Below are 15802 nucleotides of genomic sequence, written 5' to 3'. Positions count from 1 at the left end.
CACACACACACACACACACACACACACACACACACACACACACACACACACGCACACGCACTGTCGCACTCACACAGTCACACACACACACCACACTTCCATTCTCCCACCCCCATTCCCGGACCTCAAAGGCATTGTCCTGTTTTTCTTTCAAAACCAACACACAGACATTTCTCAGCTCACGCTATCCTGACGCCATCTTTTATCTACTCCCTCGCTGGATTCGCCTCTGTTCTCGTCCTTGGAGCCTTGAGTCGGACAAGCTGCTCAAAATTCCTCCAAAAGGTAACACTAATATAATGGAAAGAGGGCGCACCATTAGTTATGCTGGACTAAAGAACAGATGGCTCCGGTTCGAATTCCCAACGGGCCAATTATATCTGGATCTGGCTTGCTTTAGGGGTGTTTAAGGCTCTCCATCTATTCAGCTCGGTCCTATAGAAGATGAATGTTAAATTTGGAGGTCCTATCTCCTAAATAAATTTATCGCTGAAAGGGATGTTTTACCTTTACAATGCCAAATTGACACCTTAGAAATACAAAGTTTTATCTGACTAGTTTTGCCGTTACTTAGTTTCTAAGACCATGATATCAACAGAAATCAAATGTGCTATCTGCACTATCAAAATCGTAAGAATATTCGAAGTCGTTATAAAGATATTCAAAGAATTGCATTCGAAAGCGCTTGACATGTTGTAAAACTCAAAATGTATTTGTATTTAAAGTCAAATTTAGCAAAACTAGAAACTAATCAGGTAGAACTTTATAATTCCTGGGTAGCGTAATGAAAAAAAAGAAAGTGAAATTTTCCAACGGCGTGATAATGCCCAGAACCTGGGGAAAACGGGAAACTAATAATCATACCGCAAATTTGCCCTTGAATAATCTAAACGAAACTGAGTCCAACCTCAGCATTTCTTATCAAGATAATCTTTTTTTGACCCTCAAGGAAAATTTGGGTGGATGTACCAGAGCATCAACATACATGTACAAAGATTCAACATCAGCACAGAAATGCCCTCATTACATTCATGCTCAAAGATACACAAATAACATGCACAACTGATCCACACATGAGTATGTAAATAGTGTGTCCATGGGCATAATAAACACTATTGCTCTTCCCCAACCCCCACCTTGCCCCCCCCTCTCTCTTTCTCTCTCTCTCTCTCTCTCTCTCTCTCTCTCTCTCTCACACACACACACACACACACACACACACACACACACACAAATACACACACATACACACACGGCGCATAAACATACACTCATAGTCGTCTTCGTCTCTTATATGCACATCAAGCATACACAAAGAGCATAATCATAATACAAAAAGATAATTCCATATCCTATTGCTTGTATATATTTCTCTCCTTAAAGAAGAGGGGACAAAGGAGTTCTTATAAATATCTATGTCTTTGTTTTCTTTAAGCTGGCAGGAGGAATGTATTGATTCTAATGTGCTTTGTAGAGAGGGTGTTCAATATTATAATTTTTAGCAACTGCACCAAAAACTGACACGACTTGAAAATCCAAGACTTTAGCAGTACCAAAAATCTATATCCCCGAATTTGGCGCCTTTTCACTTTTTAACCTATAACAGGTATGTCAAACTCGATCCAGCAGGGGGCCAAACTCAAGTAATACCCAAAGTTGCTGGGTGAACAGAATCAACATTCCCTGGGCAATGGAGAATCAAAACTTTTTCAGACAATAAAATGTGAGGCATCGTGGTAAAATCAGGTTCTCGTCAAAATGATTAAATACCAGAAACAGGCACTTTCCCACTTGTTAGGCATTTTCAAATCGAATTTTTTGGTTTTTCAAAAAAATGCTCAATACTTTTCATGTCCATGAAACAATATTGCTCTGTGGATTTAACTAAAAAAAACCGCTGATTAAAGGTAAAAAATAAACATTTACAGTTTAGAAGTACTCTCAAGCTTTGGAAGTAACCAAGGTTTAACGGTCATTTTCTCGTTTATTTTACCTCTGAAACCAGACTCCCACCTCCTTCAATTGCAATTATAGCAGCTCTTATTAAAGATAAATGAGGTTTTTTTTTCGTAGAAAGAAAGACAAATAAACAAACTTTAAGCTGATCTTAAAGTTTAGATTATGAAACGCATAGAGCTTGCTGTTGAGCGGGGACTTGCGCTATACAAATGCTATCTATTATTATTATACAAATAACTCCTCATGCCGAAAAATTGACGAGCGAATGGTTCCACCGGGACGTGACACAAATGAATTAAAACAGACAAAGGTTACAACGATTACAAATCAAGGCATACCAATGTTCGTCATATATGCATAAGCACATAACCTTCTCTTATTGTATTGTATCTTATGCAACAGGAAACCCCATCTTTTCTCGTCATATCTTATCTTATGATATATGCTCATAATTTCATCTTATCGTATCATATCTTTGACAAATTTTTCTACACTTATTCTCTTCTTACCGTATCGTATCTTATGCTATCTGCACACACTATAGTTTTTTTTATCGTATCGTATCATATTATGCATGTCACCTCGTCTGACGCTGTGGTCACTTGTGCCCCCCCCCCCACCCACTGTCATTCCATACCCAACTCCACCCCCCCCCCGAACCTCACCCCACCAACCCCACAATCCCACCTCCACCTCCAAACCACTCCACAATGATTGTTCAGAGAACCCTGGCATTTGCGTCAGTAGCTTCGTTTCTCCTCGCCGGGGTCACTTTCGCCAACACTGTGGCTTTCGACTACTTGTGGCAGTTGGCGGTTTACACGGGTTGTGCGGGGGTGGTAAACGGTGAGTGACTAAGCTGTCCTGTGTATGTTTGTTTGTTTTTGTAAAGTGTTTTACGGCGCTCGCAACTGCATAAGGTCATATGAGCGCGCGGGACACACCTAATATTTTCAGTTGGTAGGAAATTTTGAATTTTGCCCAGGTGACGGCCGAAGCCTACTCTTATCGATTTTAGACCACCGAGGGATCTTTAACGTGCGCAACTTGCACACGGGCCCTCCGAGATTTTTCGCCCTTGTCCGAGAAGGCTAGGTGTAGATCTTTCCTACCAGAAAATCAGGGGTGTGGCTGAAAGACAGCAGTAAGAAGAAGCGAAGAAGTAGCAGTAGAGAGGCTGCAGAAAGAATCAGGAGCCCAGAGGAAGGGGCAAAGGAGGTGAAGGGGTGGGGGCAGAAAGTGGAGACGAAAGCAGACGACAGAACATTGCTAGAGAGCAGGAACAATGAGGTGAAAGGAGACAAATTTAGAGAAGAAAATTTTCAATCGCTACCCGGATTCGAACCCGGGACCTTTGAATGAGAGGCCAACACCTTTACCTCTAGGCCACGAGAGCCCCCCTGTCCTGTGTACGTCTACGCGTGAGTGTGTGTGTGTGTTTTTTTAAGCTTTTCGTAAGTGTTTTACAGCACTTTCAACACAATAAGGTCATATAGGTGCCAAAGATTCGAGGTGTTACAAGAGAGTAACAAACGCAAATTAGAAGGAGTGGAGATAAGGACGATAGATGTTTGATAGAAAAGAAAGAGCAAACCACACTAGAGCACCCGCCAACTACCCACAGTATGTGAGTGTGAGTGTGAGAGAGAAAGAAAGAGAAAGATTCAGTTGACGGTCTACACTGGTTATGCGGGGGTGATTCACAGTGAATGCGTAGGAGTGTATGAGTTTGTGTGTGTGAGTGTGTGTGTGTGTGTGTGTGTGTGTGTGTGTGTGTGTGTGTGTTTGTGTGTGTTTGTGTTTGTTTGTGTGTGTGTTTGTGTTTGTTTGTGTGTGTGTTTTTGTATATGTGCGTATGTATAAGAGAGAGAGAGAGAGAGAGAGAGAGAGAGAGAGAGAGAGAGAGAGAGAGAGAGAGAGAGAGAGAGAGAGAGAGAGAGAGAGAGAGAGAGAGAGAGAGAGAGTCAACCTCCGAATACAGAGTTCACTTTTAATTTTGGCCCCTTGACCCCTCCCCTCTCGCACCCCCCCCCCCCCCCCACCCCGACCCTTCCCATTTTACAGCCCTCGTGCGTGTGTCTGTCCCACTGTCTATGATCTACTACACGGGCAGAGATAACTACAAGATTGCTCTCCCCTTCCTAGAGGTCGCCGGCGGCTTGGGAGGTCAGGTGGCCTATCTCATTCAAGGTGAGATACACCTACAGACTTTGGGTTTGAGTTTCATTTCTTGTTTATAAATAAATGCATCTGTTTTAACGCCCCTTTGACGTAATCTAGATCATATAGGAGGTGGGCTTCAGATCCTTCCTGTCAGGGTCAAACCTACCTGAGAGGGATCCTACATCCCTGCAGAAAGACCGATGAAATCTCCCCACTCGGGAATCGAAGTCGGGTGTCCTGCATGCGACAGCAAAGAGCCAACTGTTACAACATCACAGAAGAAGCCAAAAAAAACAAAATACCCCCCCCCCCACACACACACACAAACAGAGGGAAAGAAAAGACGCAGGGAATATAGTCGTTGTTTCGGGATGTTTAACACCCAAATCTACACATTGTTGATAATTTACTAGACAAGTGTCTACTGGTTCACACGACAAAAGTTGTTTTATCATTTTTCTTTGTAATTCCAAATGAAACAAATAATGGCTTTGATTCTAGATATTTCACGCCCATATTGACCCGATTAGGTCATTTCGGAGGCAGGGACCTTCTGGAACATACGACTAAAAATGTGTAGTTTTTACTTGAGTGTATGTATGACCTGTTATTAAGCCCATCTTGTGAGTTTAACTGATATGGAGGATGAAGAGCGGATATGTTTACAGGCTCTTTTCTTTATTATTACTAATTTGCTGCTTCTCTACTCTTAGGCATCGATATTAATGCACATTGTTGAAGGTGCCATAAAACCATAACAATTCAAGGATTTCTTACGCTGCTTGTCACTGAGAGATGAAGAGGTGGGGGAGAGGGGGGGGGGGAGGAGGGAGAGATTTCAGCCATTATGGATGTTCTAGAGCGTGTACCTTTTTGTCACTACGTTAACAGTTTTGGTCAGATAAAGTATCGAAATACTAATTAATATGGGTACAAGAAGATGGGGGGGGGGGGAGGGGGGAGGAGAAATGTTGATTAAATTGCAAGACGTAAGCAAAATCAGAATATGAATGGTTGCAATAAACGAGACATTTTTTCTGTCCAGTGTTGCTGTAAAAACGGTCTTTGAGACCATGAAGTGGGCAGGTTTAAGAAAATGAGTGGCGAAATACCATTGCCCGCCAACGTTCGTTACTCTGGTTCGCCCATTTCGTGACGGCACGAAAAAGCCAGTGTCAGGAGCAATGGCGATACGTCTGGAGCCTTGTGTGTGAAACTGGGGCGAAGCAGGGCTATGTGTTTGTACCAACACTTTTCAGCATTAAGTTCTCAGTGATGGTGTATGAAGCATCCCAAAGCTCCTCTGCTGACATTGATATCGGATACAGACTGGAGTGTAAAGTCTTCAACCTTGGTGGGATGCAAGCAACGACAAAAATGGGCATAATACATGTCTAAAATTTGCTATTTGCCAATGATTGTGCATTTTATGTTCATGAAATATCCAGCAAGTAAAACTGTGTTGATCTCTTTTCAAATGCATTTAAGAACTTTGGACTCACAATTAACACAGACGTGCCTAAAGATCCTCTTCCTTCATGGAACTAGTGATACGTAGATCCTCCTTCTTGAAATCAAAACGGAAAAGAAAGCGACACTCTGCTACACTTCTTTTACGGACATTGCATTGGCTTCCTGTTGAGAAAAGAATTGTGTACAAGCTGGCCACACCATGCCACAAATGCTCGAATGATAAAGCGCCATCATATTTATCAAATCTGTTGAGACTGAACATTCCAACTCGCAGTTTAAGGTCACCAGCTTACAAAAAGACATTTCTTTTACCTTCTATGAAACTTAAAACAATTGGTGAAAGGGCATTTGGATATCAAGGCCCTAGATCTGAAATGCTTTGCCAAGAACTTTAAGAGAGATCAAATCTCTTGATCCATTCAAATGTCAGCTGAAGTCATTTCTGTTTTTAAATTAATATTATTATAATGAATATTTGGAGTGACTTTCTTTTGGTCAGAAAACAACGTTTTATGTTACTGTTCTACATTGCGTTGTACTGTAAAGCGCTCAGAGCCTGTGTACTTTAATTGGGGTTGAGGGCTGTATAAATCTCATTTATCATTATATATTTATAAATAAATAAATAAATAAATAAATATATATATATATATATATATATATATATATATATATATATATATATATATATATACACTCATACTCTCTCTCTCTCTCTCTCTCTCTCTCTCTCTCTCTCTCTCTCTCTCTTTCTCTCTCTCTTTCTCTCTCTCGCTACCGGAATCGTAATCGTGAGATTGCGGGTTCGGGGGTTCGAGCCTCAGCTCGGTCCGACGCTGTGTCCTTGGAAAGGGCACATTACTGGAATTTCCCACTTGGCTCGGTCTTTTCGGAGATGGACGTTAAACTCGGAGGTCCCGCCTCTTAAATAACTTTATCGTAACTTGATAGGGGCATTAAACCTATACCATGCCACCATTTCACCATTTCTCTCTCTCTCTCTCTTATCTATGTTTCCGCTCCTCTGCTACGCGATTTCAAAAGCGTTTGAGCAGGCATAATGATTCATTTCTCTCTTTTTTTTAGGGGGGGGGGTGGGTGTAAATTATGTTAATGGGGATGAGAAATATTTACAATTACATGTACGAGTAAGTGAGGACCCTATAAGCCTCTATCTAATCGTGAACTACTTTCTGGTGTTCGGCAAGGAGTAACAGCGGCTAATACATAATAGAATTATAATCTATTACTTGTATCTTTTAAATGCGTAGATAAATGTTTTAACGCCCTGATCGACATAACTGAGACAATTTAGAAGATATTATAAGTAGAAAAGAGTCAGGATAAAACAGTATTCTTAAAAAACGTAAGAAATTCATATGACTATACATTTTGCTGCAAATTTCGTGGACAAAGTAGTACGGTAGCAAAGTGCAAAAACAGAATTTTGCCTTAGCGGATTGCCAAAAGACAAATCTGAATTCTGGATTTTTTATATATTTGTTGTTGTTGTTTAAAAAAAAATTGATGTAACAATTCCCTTGGCTCTTCTCCTGCCCACAGCCAACCCGCCTGGAGACACCGGCTTTGATGAGTCCTGGTACGTCTGTGCAGTGACATTGGTGTTTTTTGGTGTGGGTGGTCTACTGCTGCTGCATTTTTTCCCCGACGATTGGGCGCACATCCACGCACAGGGTGACGAGGATGTCGAGGAAGAAATTGAAGCCATAGAGAATGAAGCTTTTGAGCCGGATTTCGAGTGAAGGGGAGTGTGGAAGCAAAAGCCTACGATGTCTTAATGCTTGTACTTTCACGAACAAATTGGTTAAGGGTTGTTAGCACTCCTGCAAATATTTTGTCCTGCTCAGTTGTACCAAAGACAGCATCTGTGGCTGTACGAAGTCCAAGAATTCATTTTTAGAGCAGCTTAGTACAAACGAGGACATACTGTTAACCTGAGGCACCTCTTGTATGTGTTCCAAGAATGTTTTGTCAAAATGCAAGTTATGCCTGCTGTAAGAAAAAGAAAAAGAAAAGCTTGGTCGCAATTTTTAAACGAATGAAGCATTTTTATCGCTTTAAAATGCTTTTTTTGTCTGAAAGAAGTTGAATAGCTTGCCAACGAGTTAGATTTGAAACCTAAGAAATTCATATTTTACACACAGGAGAAAATAGTACACTTCTGATAAGGGGGTGGTGCATATCTAATGTGTAACAGCCTACTCGCAAGTCTTCGGCTAATCTGTGATAATGAGAAACCCTGATACTAATTTAGAAAGGTTTTCAAATGTTAATGTTGATCATATCTTTCTGTTAAATTGATTATTGTTCGTACTGTGTTGTGTTTAATAACAGCCTTCAGATTCGTGTGCACTGTTTCTTGAATCTATTCGTCGTTTTTAATGGATTATTTACACGATTTATGACATAGAGAACGTGTGCATTGTTCTGTGGATGATTTCTTTTTTGGACTCTGTATCTGGACTATTGATTGGATTGTTGGATTGTTGGATTGAGCAGTTGCTGGTATAATCACCGAATACTTCTTGTGTTCTTGTAAATGTTGAGGAGCTAGACTAACTTCAGATACAGATCTTGATTATACCTACACGCACTCGGGATAAGCGGTCGCCTCCCTGTCTTCATTGGCAACTTCCTGAAGAACCGTTCCTTCCAGGTTCGTGTCGGATCCTTCCTTTCAGACCCCCACCTACAGGAAGAAGGAGTCCCCCTTTTTCCTCTTCTATTTGAAATTAAAAAAAGATTCCATCGTAAAAAACCCCCAAAACAGCTCGTTATACGTTGGCGACGTTTTGGTATGCTACCGTTCGAAAAATCCTCATCTGATATCTATGGAAAGGCAGCTGCACAAACTCGAAAAGTAGGCAAACAATAACGGTTTCAAGTTCTCCCTGTCAAAGACGGTTGCAGTACACTTCTGCCGAACAGACAGGCGTGTGCTGCAACCGGATTTGACACTATACGGGGAAAGGATTCCCGTCCAGGACCTAGCTCGTTTTCTCGGCGTTATATTGGACAAAAAACTCACATTCATACCACACATCAAAGACCTTCGTGTCAGGTGCCAGAAAGCGCTAAACGCTTTGAAAATTATATCGCATCCGGAGTGGGGCGGGGACTCAAAACACCTTCTCCACTTGTACATCTCCCTTGTCTGGTCCAGGCTTGACTACGGCTGTCAAGTCTAAGGATCGGCAAAACCACACATCCTGAAAATGCTAGACCCAGTACAAAAACAAGGACTCCGCTTCGCTCTGGGGGCTTTCCGCACTTCCCAGGTGGAGAGCCTCCAGGCCGAGGAAAACATACCATCACTCTCACTCAGACGCTCTCAACTCTCACTACAATACGCAATTAAACAGAGCTCAACACCAGAGAATCCAGCGCACAACTGCATTTTTAAAACAAAACCAGAAACCGTAAACAAATTCCAAAACAACGAAAAACTCATCAAACCCTTCGGCCTCAGAATTCCAGAGGACTTAAAAAACTTACACTTTTCCAAACAAGACATCCAACAATTTCAATTTTCCCCGACCTCCCTCCGTGGCACCTCACCAAGGCAAAAGTAGACTTACAGCTGACCATACACAACAAAGAAAGCACAAACACAAAAACTTTTCAAGCAGAATACAAAAAACTAATAGAAAAATACCCCGGTGCGGAGCTTATCTTCACGGATGGCTCCAAAAAAGACAATGATGTGGGCGCCGCAGCCCTATCCTCAAACAATACACACCAGAGGAGACTCCATCCTGAAGCCTCCATTTTCTCTGCAGAGGCCACTGCCATTGACATGGCACTGGACTCCGTAGAAAATTCTTCTAACAAATCTTTCCTTATCCTTTCTGACTCCCTGTCTTGAATCACCTCATTCACAAACTACACACTCCTACACCCCAAAATAGTTAGGCTACAACAGAATATTCACACCCTATCTGAAACAGGGAAAAATATCATATTCGCATGGATACCTAGCCATGTGGGCATCCGAGGAAACGAGCAGGCAGATGACCTGGCGAAGAAATCCTCATCCCTTCTGTTGGGATCAACGACAAACACTCTCCCACAGACTGACTTTAAAAATAAAGTAAAAAAGTACACCTCCAGTCTGTGGGACAGCCACTGGAAAAAACAGACGAGTAAAAAACTCTATAATATTAAACCCAAACTGGGACCACGAAATCCTTCGGGCCTCTCCAGAAAAGACGAAGTTATTTTTACTCGATTGCGCATCGGACACACGGCCCTGAAACACAAATACCACCTTCGGGGAGATGAGAAGCCGGATCTGACACAGATTTTAACATTAGACACATTTTAACCGAATGTCTAAACTTTGGAGAGATCCGAAGGAAATACTTTATATATGCAAAAAATTGCAAGACTTTTTTTTCTGTCGTTGGTCTCAACAGAATTTGGGATTTTATGAAGGCCATTGGCCTTTATGGAAAATTGTAGTGTAGAACAAAATTGAATTATTTTTAATTTTCATGAAAGTTGTTTTAGACTAAAAATATATATCTACACCAAATTTTAAATATTTTAAGATCAAATGACCCGTACCCAGACGTGTAGTGAACTGCGATTAAAAGACTAACTTGTGTTTCTCGCGCTCATATGACCTTATGCAGTTGCGAGCGCCGTAAAACCCCATACGAAACTAAAACTGACTAAAACAGATCTTGATTGAAATGCGGGGACAAAAGACTAGATAATTTTGCATCAGCTGAGAGAAGTTTGACGTACCTATTTTATCCTGATCTCTTATACAGCGTTGCAGTGTATTTACCAGGACCTATATTATTATGTTTGAAAATTAGGTGCTCCTTAAAATAATGAAATCGAAGAAACAGACATTTTTCTGTCAGTTTGGTAATAGTTATCGAAATCTTATTTTTAGGATCAATACGTTTTAAGCCCATTTAAAAACACGTTTCTTGGTGTATTTTGCTGAAAAATGTTTAAGCACAAAAAAAATGTAAATTTTTCAGTTTCCAAGGACTCTCAAACTCTCGAAGTCACCAAACTTTGAAGGCATACTTTCTATTAAAATTCTATTGTACTATAGGCCAAACTCTTTTGTGAAGATGGGAGGATTAGGAAGAACATAAGTACTTTAAAAAATTCCAGCACATGGAATTAAAGTTGAACTAGATTTTACCTATAAAAGTGTCCCCATCCCTTCTTTCTTTCGGTTTCTTCTCTCGGTCTCTCCTCCCTGTCTCTCCTCTCTGTATTTTCTTTCTCTCCGATTCTTCTCTCTTCTTTTTCTTTCTCTCGTTCTCTTCTCTTTTTCGCTACTTTCGGTCTCATCTCTCTGTCTCTTCTCTCAGCTTTTCCTTTCTCTCTGTCTCTTTTCACTGTCTCTTTTATCGGATTCTTTCTTTCTCTCTCTCTCTCCGTTATCTCTCTATCTCTTCTCTCTGCGTTTGCTTTCTCACTCCATTTTACTTTCCCTATGTCTCTTCTCTCTGTCTTTTCTCTATGTCTCTTTTCTCTGTCTGTCTGTCTGTCTGTCTGTCTGTCTGTCTGTCTGTCTGTCTGTCTGTCTCTCTCTCTCTCTCTCTCTCTCTCTCTCTCTCTCATGTTTGGTTTAAACAATGTTATATTTGCAGTGTAATATTTGTCGTTTAATAATAGCCCACTATTACTAATATTTTATAACTATAGTATTCATAGTTCCTTGGAATGTGCATGTAAATGTCGCAAAGCTTTGCCTATTCAACATAATATATTATGGTGTTCTTTATTCTTACGCATGACAGATCTTCGAGACATCGGCAATCAATGTTCTCCATTCATTCCTTTCCTCGGATCCTCTTTAAAAAAGCCATCTTTCCCTGATCTTTCCCCTTTACCCATTTGTTTAGATTCCCTAAGTAGGTTGCTCTGGGTCTACCCCTGCCTCGTTTGCCATCAGTTTTGCCAGTGAGAGCGAGATGTTCAAGACCTTTATGTCTATTCAGGAATCCCCAAAACTGCATTTGTCGTTTCTTAATTGTTTTTAACAGTGAGCGTCCCACGTGGGCTTCATCAAGCACCACCTCATTTGATTTCTTTTCCTACCACGGTATTTTCAGCAGTCTCTTAAGAAATCACATTTCTGGGTTTTTTCTATCTTATTTTCACCCTCTTTAATAATTGTCCAGCCTTTAAAATAGAAGAGTTGACCATACATAGCATTTCATGAGAACTTTCATTTTTGTAGTCATTGAGATGTTTCTATTTTTCAGAATTGGGCTCATTTTATTGAAACTAGCCTTAGCCGTTGCATTTCTCCCGTTTTATTTCTGTGACATCCGACGTTATTATATATTCTAGATACGTTAACGGTTGGACTTGTTTGATCTTTTCACCTTTTCTAATGAGATTATAAATAGGATTTGCTGCTTTTTTGGATATTGCCATGCATTGTTTTCTTTACATTCAACAATAATCCTTTACCATCACTTTTTGGTACGCATGATATACTCCTAAAAAATAACAACTTTGATTCTTCAGTGCCTTTTTTGGTATGATTTTCCCTCTCCATTATTTGCCCCTTTATTAAAAGTTCGCTTGGTATGATTTAAGCATTGGTTTATTCTATCAGTGAAAGCAATATTTCCGCGGCCATTGTAAAAGTATTTGTCAGAAAGAAAAAGTATACCGCAATGATACCTCGAAACCTCAAAGTTCTATCTATCATTTTTTGAGTTACTAAAACCGTGAGCACAGTTAATGCTCTATAGGCCATCAAAATCGTTCGGAGTCGTGATCAAGATATTCAAAGAATTGCATTCGAAACAGCTGTCATATTGTTAAACTCAAAAATTTTTGAAGTTACATTGTTCAAAACTAAGTATTGAGCAGATAGAACTTTGTAATTCTGAGGTAGAGACTCTTTCATACTCTCTGTCTCTCCTCTTTGTATTTCTTTCTCTCATTCTTTACTCTTTGTCTGTCCTCTCTCTGTCCCCCCTCTCTGTCTCCTCTCCTAGTCTCTTCTCTCAGCTTTTCCTTTGTCTCCGTTTCGTTTCTGTGTCTCTTCTTTCTGCATTTTCTTTCTCTCTGTCATTAATCTCTGTCTTTTCTCTCTGTCTTTCCATTCTCTCTCTCTCTCTTCTCTCTGTCTTTTCTGTCTGTCTGTCTGCCTGTCTGTCTGTCTGTCTCATTCTCTCCGCCTCTTTCTTTGTAATTCTGAGGTGGCACGCGACGTGAGGCTCTAACTTCTGCACTGTGCATTGTATACTGCGTGTGGTTCTCTAATTCACCGCGCGTGACCTATTTGGGATGACTTCGTAAGCGAATTTCCAGTAAGTATCCTATACGATTCATTGCGTTAAAGAAAAAATTGTTCCAATTTAAAACTACCTCAACTTATTTATACAAATACAAGGGAGCTTGTTTCATTGTTTGCCCGATTTCCACACAGAGGGCACAGGTGCACATTAGTACTCAAGACATCAGTTCTGTAAACAAGCCCAAAACTTCAATCAAATGCTCACACACGCACAAACAAACAAACACACACACACACACACACACACAATCCGACCCTGGTGACGCAAACCAAGCTAGCAACACGGTTTAATTTTAAAAATCACAAGGAGCCGTCAAAAAAGTGTGTGTCTATGAGGATGGGGCAAAAAGGGGAAAGGGGGGGGGGGTGGTGTCGCGCTCAGTCTACGCTTTGGTCTGGCTGGGACTACGAAGGTGTGCAAATCTGCTTTCAAGAGTCAAGCGATGCCTTGTACGTCACACAGTAATTCCATATGCCCGAAAAACCGATGCGAACTTCGGATGCGAATTTCGCGTACGAAATTCGAGTACGATGAAAAAAGAGCCCTCCTTCCATATACCCGAAATTCATATCCGTCATCTGACTGAAATCACGGCACCAGTTCAGTCAGAGCAAGCACTCTACGTTGAAAACGAGAGAATTTTGCTGTTAGAACTCCTGTTCCTACGAAAGCAGGCTTTAAATTGCTTCGTCCAGACTTGATGATGGTCCTTCCTTCATAAGCCTTGCTTTCTTGGGTCGTTTTCTTTTCGAAGCTTCGGTCCTATCACCGACAGCGCTGGCTGGTGGCTGCGGCACAGACAGCAATCTTAAGTTATAATTAATGTTTGTTAGAAGTTATATTCAAGTGCATTTAAGGAGGGGGGGGTAATTGAAATACTATGTTTGTTATTACATGATTTAAACGATAAATGATAGCATAGATAGATGACATAGACTCCCGAAAGTTTCCCACAAACTTTAAAAAAAGTGGTTGCCATGGAAATGGCAGCCACCTTGAAAATAAACACCTCTTTTTAGTCTTAGTTTTAACACTTCTCTCTCGAACCAAGGAATTCAAAATTTCGACGTTTTCCTATTTTCCTGGTGCTTCCAAGCTGCTTCGTTCCTTTGATGCAGATTTGGCGGGAAATGAGCCCCGCCCACTTCACGAAGAATTCGGGTGCAGAAGAAAAAAGTTTCGCTCCCTCGTGCGAAACAAAAACTTCGCATGCGAATTTCGGATTCGGACATGCGAAATTCCGGTATATGGATTTACACAATGACAAAAGGTTGGTGCGAAAAAAATAGTTCGCACGCGAAATTCGCACCCGAAATTCGCATCGGTTTTTCGGGCATATGGAATGTCAGCTTAAGGCTTCAGCCCTCGAGCCTTATAGAACCAGCAGATTCTGATTCTTTGTCTCGGCCTTGAGCCGTGCAAGAACAATCATCATCATCATCATCATCATCCAGTGCCAGATCTGCGACAGACATCGGCGATAATGGTTCTCCATTCATTCCTTTGCTTGGATGCTCTTAAAAAAGCCACGTTTCCATGATCTTTCCATGTCACCCATTTGTTCAGGTTCCCCAAGTTGCCCTGCCTCGTTTGCTTTCAATTCTGCCAGTGCGAGTTAGATGTTCAAGACCCTTATGTCTATTCAGGTGTCCCAAAAACTGCATTTGTCGTTTCCTGTTTTTAATAGTGAGCGTCCCACGTGGGCTTCATCAAGCACTACCTCATTTGATTTCTTTTCCTGCCACCAATACCTCAGTTACATTCAGTACGTGAGAACTTAAGAGGCAGAGCGTGAGGAAAAAAGACAACAAAATTTCACCGTTCCTGACAGAAGGAGCACCTGCTTGGATGGAGTTATAGTCTTAATAAATTATAATAATAGAGGCCCAGACCAAACAGATCACATTTCTTGTCATTATGATTCGGAAATTTTGTTTAGGAGTTTATGGGGTGACGCTTTTTATGGGAATATTATGTTTTGTCCCTTTAAACAAAAAAAGTTAAATGTTTTGCTTTGATTTTCGTCGGCAAAGAAGTCACTTTTTTGGTGAAGAAGTCCAGGTGGTGCTGAAGCTGAGAACTTCACCCCCACCAGACGCATTTGCTGAAAAAAAGTTGAAGAAAGGCACACCACTGTGGATTTGTTAGTTTCCAAGGATACTCAAGATTTGGAAGTAAGTAAACTTTGGTGGGCATAATTTTCTCGCTTGTTTGTTATCTGATACCAGGGGATCCTAACTTTCTATCGCAAATATCTCGACTTCTATTCAAAGTCGATGTGTATTTTTTTTCTTCGAAAACATGATAAATGAACTTTATTTAAGATAATACCAATAACTCCAGATGCTAAAACCTCGACGAGCGCCTGATTCCACCACCTCGTGACTCAATTGGTACATCATTCACTATGACATGATAAGAGTAGTTTGTACCGACTGGTGTCATAATATCATAGATCGTCCTCAACAGGATGGTTCACTCAGCCAAACATAGTGCCGTCGAAAGTCCGCACATTGCTTCAGAAGGCGCTACAGTCACTGTTTTGAAGCTCTCATTGCGTTTCTCCAGAAGAAGAGTAGGAATAGCATAGCACCTCCTTGCGTGCGCATATCGGCTGCAGCAGCTGTTCATCAGTCTAAAATCTGCTTTTCGTTTTGCTCAGTGTGAAGTTTTTTTTATTACCTCTCGCCTTCCATGCTTAAACCAAATTTATGGGGGTTTTTGTCAGCCTAACCATTAACTAAAAGACGTTCTTCCGAAATTATGAATTTTAATTTATTTTAAAAAAGCAACTATTTATGAATTAGTTTCACTTTGATTTAATTTCACACAGAGTAACTCAGTTCGAAAAGCTGGCGCTTTTTCGAAGAGGGCCCCACCGGATTTTGAGGAGACTTTTT

General features: G+C 40.8%; 1 protein-coding gene across 1 annotated transcript in view; it reads left to right on the top strand.

The window, feature by feature from the left end:
- The window catches only part of LOC101858415, a gene marked incomplete in the record, with an annotated part of 25901 nt that extends 17939 nt beyond the window's left edge, over positions 1-7962 (top strand). Inside the window, 2 exon segments of the mRNA XM_005101234.3 lie at positions 4024-4149; positions 7159-7962. Of these exon segments, the coding sequence (XP_005101291.2) occupies positions 4024-4149; positions 7159-7358 (326 nt within the window).
- Positions 7963-15802: the final 7840 nt, after the last annotated feature.

Source organism: Aplysia californica, unplaced genomic scaffold, assembly GCF_000002075.1.
Source record: "Aplysia californica isolate F4 #8 unplaced genomic scaffold, AplCal3.0 scaffold00275, whole genome shotgun sequence".
Taxonomy (NCBI): Eukaryota; Metazoa; Mollusca; class Gastropoda; order Aplysiida; family Aplysiidae; genus Aplysia; species Aplysia californica.
This window is presented reverse-complemented; position numbering and strand designations above follow the sequence as displayed.